Source organism: Triticum urartu, chromosome 7A (genome assembly GCF_056163025.1).
Source record: "Triticum urartu cultivar PI428250 chromosome 7A, HENAU_Tu73, whole genome shotgun sequence".
NCBI lineage: Eukaryota > Viridiplantae > Streptophyta > Magnoliopsida > Poales > Poaceae > Triticum > Triticum urartu.
In genome coordinates this window covers 104,577,652-104,582,018 of record NC_141879.1, presented here as the reverse complement: position 1 = coordinate 104,582,018, position 4,367 = coordinate 104,577,652, and the positions used below count along the sequence as shown (strand labels likewise).

Below are 4,367 nucleotides of genomic sequence, written 5' to 3'. Positions count from 1 at the left end.
CTACGGGTTCAAGAACTATGTAGACATGACCGAGACACATCTCCCGTCAATAACCAATAGCGGAACCTGTATGCTCATATTGACTCCTACATATTCTACGAAGATCTTTATCGGTCAAACCGCACGACAATATACGTTGTTCCCTTTGTCATCGGTATGTTACTTGTCCGAGATTCGATCGTCGGTATCATCATACCTAGTTCAATCTCGTTACCGGCAAGTCTCTTTACTCGTTCCGTAATGCATCATCCCGCAACTAACTCATTAGTCACATTGCTTGCAAGGCTTATAGTAATGTGCATTAACAAGAGGGCCCAGAGATACCTCTTCGACAATCGGAGTGAAAAATCCTAATCTCGATCTATGCCAACTCAACAAACACCATCGGAGACACCTGTAGAGCATCTTTATAATCACCCAGTTATGTTGTGACGTTTGATAGCACACTAAGTGTTCCTCCGATATTCGGGAGTTGCATAATCTCATAGTCATAGGAACATGTATAAATCATGAAGAAAGCAATAGCAATAAACTAAACGATTATAGTGCTAAGCTAACGGATGGGTCTTGTCCATCACATCATTCTCTAATGATGTGATCCCGTTCATCAAATGACAACACATGTCTATGGCTAAGAAACTTAGCCATCTTTGATTAACGAGCTAGTCAAGTAGAGGCATACTAGGGACACTCTGTTTGTCTATGGATTCACACATGTACTAAGTTTCCGGTTAATACAATTCTAGCATGAATAATAAACATTTATCATGATATAAGAAAATATAAAAAACAACTTTATTATTGCCTTTAGGGCATTTTTCCTTCATTTTTGATGATACCATTGAAAGAAAGAGCCGGGTTCAAACGAAATATCTATTTGAGATTTATTTAACAGATATGGTTGTTACAAGTTTAAGACTAAAAATAAAAAGACCCTCTTAGCTCGCGAATGTTCACCGGGAGAGATTGAGATTTGCGAACGTTTAGAATGGTAGTTTAAGAAACTCTTACCATCACCCGACGGATCCAATGCTAGGCGTCCACCGCCTCCAGCACGTGACGCGTGTCCATGTGGACCCATTGCACCGCTACATCCTTCTTTCCTTATCTCCTTCTCAGTCGGCTCTTTTTTTCCAACTCTTGCAGCATGCCATGGCGGCCACCACCTCAAGCTTCTACAACTCCGTTGCTCGCACGAGCCAGCCGGCCACCGCCGCGTGCGCCGGCAGCCGGTGTTCGCCGGCGAGGTAGTCTTCCTCCGTCTTACCCTTCCGGCTCTTTTTCTCCTCTGCTCCCTCATTTCAAGTTGCTTTTCAGGCGAGGAACGACTCATCGTCGTGCTTCTGCAATAGCTGGAGTTGGGGCGCTACTGCTCTGTTGCGGTCGGCGCCGACATGCTTGACGCATGCAACATGGTAGTTGTTTCCGCAACGCAGCCGTTGTTTCAGGAATTGTTTCTGCAACGCAGCCGTTGTCTCAGGAATTGTTTCTGCAATCTCCAAATTTTTGCAACATGGTAGTTGTTTCTGCAACGTAATCATTGTTTCAGGAATTGTTTTTGCAACGCGGCCGCTGTTTCAGGAATTGTTTCTGCAACGCGATTGTTTGTTTCTGTAACTGGGTTGTTGTTTCAGGAATTAATGTGTCGGGAAGACGACGCGCGCGTGTGAGGAGTTAGATCGAACGGCTCGCGCACGGAGATCTGACGGCTGTCGAGATGGTGGATGTTTACTAGACATCTATCGGCGGACACGTAGCGGCTCCCCTAATTGTATGGGGTTGACCGTTTCTTCGGCAAAAGAGTCACCATTTGATTCCCCGACGCAACTAACACTGTCAAGAAAATGCATTCGCTTGCTACCCCTTCCCGGCTGACGTTTGCTAGATTACATTACCGAAATAAAATCCATGCACTAGTCAGTGAAAGAGAGAACTCATTGTGTGTCCGATATAGTGTAATGTGATAGAAAAAGGACATAGAGTGGGTGCGGCAATCATGGGACAAGGTTGCCATGCATAACGAGAGAATATTTCAAGTGAAAGGGGCATCAACTGACAAATGCACATTAGAAGAAAAAAATGTAAATATTTATAAATATTAATCCCTTCGTTGACATGACCCTCTAGCATATGGCCGCGCTTATTCTTCAAGTTTGTTTTTCGGTCTCTAATTAGTCGACAGAGCTCCGACGTAGATTTTTGTCGTCTCCTTGGGACGGGGAAGTTAGGGTGTCTTGTTGCATGCGCGTGATGTCGAGATTTGGTGTCAGGTGCTCCAGCAACGACTACAACTATAGGGCGTTGGTCCTTAGTGTGTGTGCATGAAGACTTCCGCAGTCATCGACAATGTCATACCAGCTCCGACAGAAAAGCGGTGACAAGGACGCACCGGCAACGGTAGATTTTGTTCCGTGGTCTAGAGACCTTAATTTAATTTTTATTATGCTTGATGTGCTTTATATTGCTGATGAACTTTTACAACTGATATGGATCCCTTTCCCCTTGAAAAATGGCTGGACTTTGATCTTGATCTACGGTATGTTTTTTAATCGGCAATCTACTGTAAGCTTAGAAATGTGAGAGAATTTTAAGAAGAAAAGGTACTGGTTGGCTGTTGGTCTATAGGGAATCCCAAGCGAAGAGTCCAGCCATAGAGTAGAGTCAGCGAAGGCGCCAAAACCCTGACAGTTCACGGGCGCGCGAGTCGCGTCTCAAAGGACAAATCCTCAGTCAGCCTCACATTCCACTCTCATGCTCCTTCCCTCTCTCAGCTGGCGCGTCGCGCACTCGCGGCCCCGTGCCATGGCGGCATGCGCGCATCGGGCGCATGGAGTACAACTAGAGAAGCGACGCCTCTGTATGCGTGCAGTGCGCGCCCGTGACCGTGAGCCCCGCGCCGCCCGTGGCCTCTTGCGCCATCGGTCGCCAGGTGGGCTCCCGTCGAACACCTGGCGCGCGGCATGGCGCGGGCGTCTGGCATGTCCCCTCTATAAATTGAGTCGACGGGTGCGTCTCATGGCACCGCATTGGCATTGGGATCGCGCACTGTCCGGACGCCCCGGCGCCATGGCCAGCCTTGCCAGAGTGTGTTCGCTACTGCTTGTTGGCGTCGCCGTCGTCCTGCTCCTGCCCGGCACGTACGGGTGGCACGAGAGCAACTGCCCGCCGGGACATGGCGGTGGTGGTGGTGGTGGTGATCCTGGACACCACCACCCGCCCCACCACGGCAAGCCGCCCAAGCACCACCACGGCCCTCCGTCGGGCCACAAATGCCCGCCGTGCCACCCGCCGCCGACGCCGCGTCCACCGCCGACTCCACCATACGGCCCTCCTACGCCACTGCCACCGCCGTACGTGCCGCCCACGCCGAGCCCACCGCCCTACACCCCGCCGACGCCACCGTACATTCCTCCAAGTCCGCCGTACGTGCCACCAACGCCACTTCCACCGCCATACGTGCCACCATACGTCCCGCCGACGCCGCCATACACTCCGCCCTACGTCCCGCCAACTCCACCATACACGCCGTCACCGCCCTACGTGCCACCGACACCGCCCTACGTGCCGCCGCCGTCGCCGGGGCCGGGGAGGAAGACGTGCCCGATCGACGCGCTGAAGCTGAACGCGTGCGTGGACGTGCTGAGCGGGCTGGTGCACCTGGTGATCGGGCGGGAGGCGCGGAGCAAGTGCTGCCCGCTGGTGCAGGGGGTGGCGGACCTGGACGCGGCGCTGTGCCTCTGCACCACCATCCGGGCGCGGGTGCTCAACATCAACATCTACCTCCCCGTGGCGCTCCGGCTGCTCATCACCTGCGGCAAGCACCCGCCCAACGGCTTCCAGTGCCCCACCGACCTCGACGCCTAGCCTGCGTGGCCGCTCGGCTCGCCATAGCTTTACTATACTAGTGTGTGGTGTGGATGCTACAGTACTTGCTTGCTCCAATGCTGTGCGTCCCTGCGATTTGTGTATCTCGACCGGCCGATTTTCTTCTTCCCTGTGGTGTGGAGTACGAGTGTAGCAACTCCGTGTGGTTTCCGACCAAGTGTTGTTGAATAATTAGAGTAATTAACATGTGCTATTCACTGCCCCCTGTTTTTCATTGATGCATTTGATCTTCTTCCCTCGTTTTTTTTGTTGGGCGAAAGCGTAGTTTTGCGTGTGATGCAAGGGGTATATGGGCTTGTTGGGCTTTTCGGAATATTATGGGCCGGTACGATGGCGGACCGGAGCTGCTGCTTTGCCATCCCGGCCCATGCAATGCTCTGCTGAGGCCCACTTTGGTTCACATGATTGATTTCTGCAAAACCTCAAAGAAAAAACAAATTGATTTATGCATCGACTCATCCAAAGAGAGAGATAGAGAGATT

The 4,367-nt window shown here is 51.5% G+C and overlaps 1 protein-coding gene across 1 annotated transcript; it reads left to right on the top strand.

Annotated features, from left to right (window-relative positions):
• Nucleotides 1-2,999: 2,999 nt before the first annotated feature.
• Nucleotides 3,000-4,082, top strand: LOC125520880 (uncharacterized). Its single transcript, XM_048685924.2, has one exon. It carries the CDS (start codon nt 3,016-3,018, stop codon nt 3,862-3,864), a length of 849 nt encoding a protein of 282 aa, XP_048541881.1. The 5' UTR covers nt 3,000-3,015; the 3' UTR covers nt 3,865-4,082.
• The last annotated feature ends 285 nt before the right edge of the window (nt 4,083-4,367 follow it).

Coding starts and splice junctions, on each gene's coding strand:
- LOC125520880 (XM_048685924.2), top strand. CDS start 3,016: ATGGCACCGCATTGGCATTGGGATCGCGCACTGTCCGGACGCCCCGGC.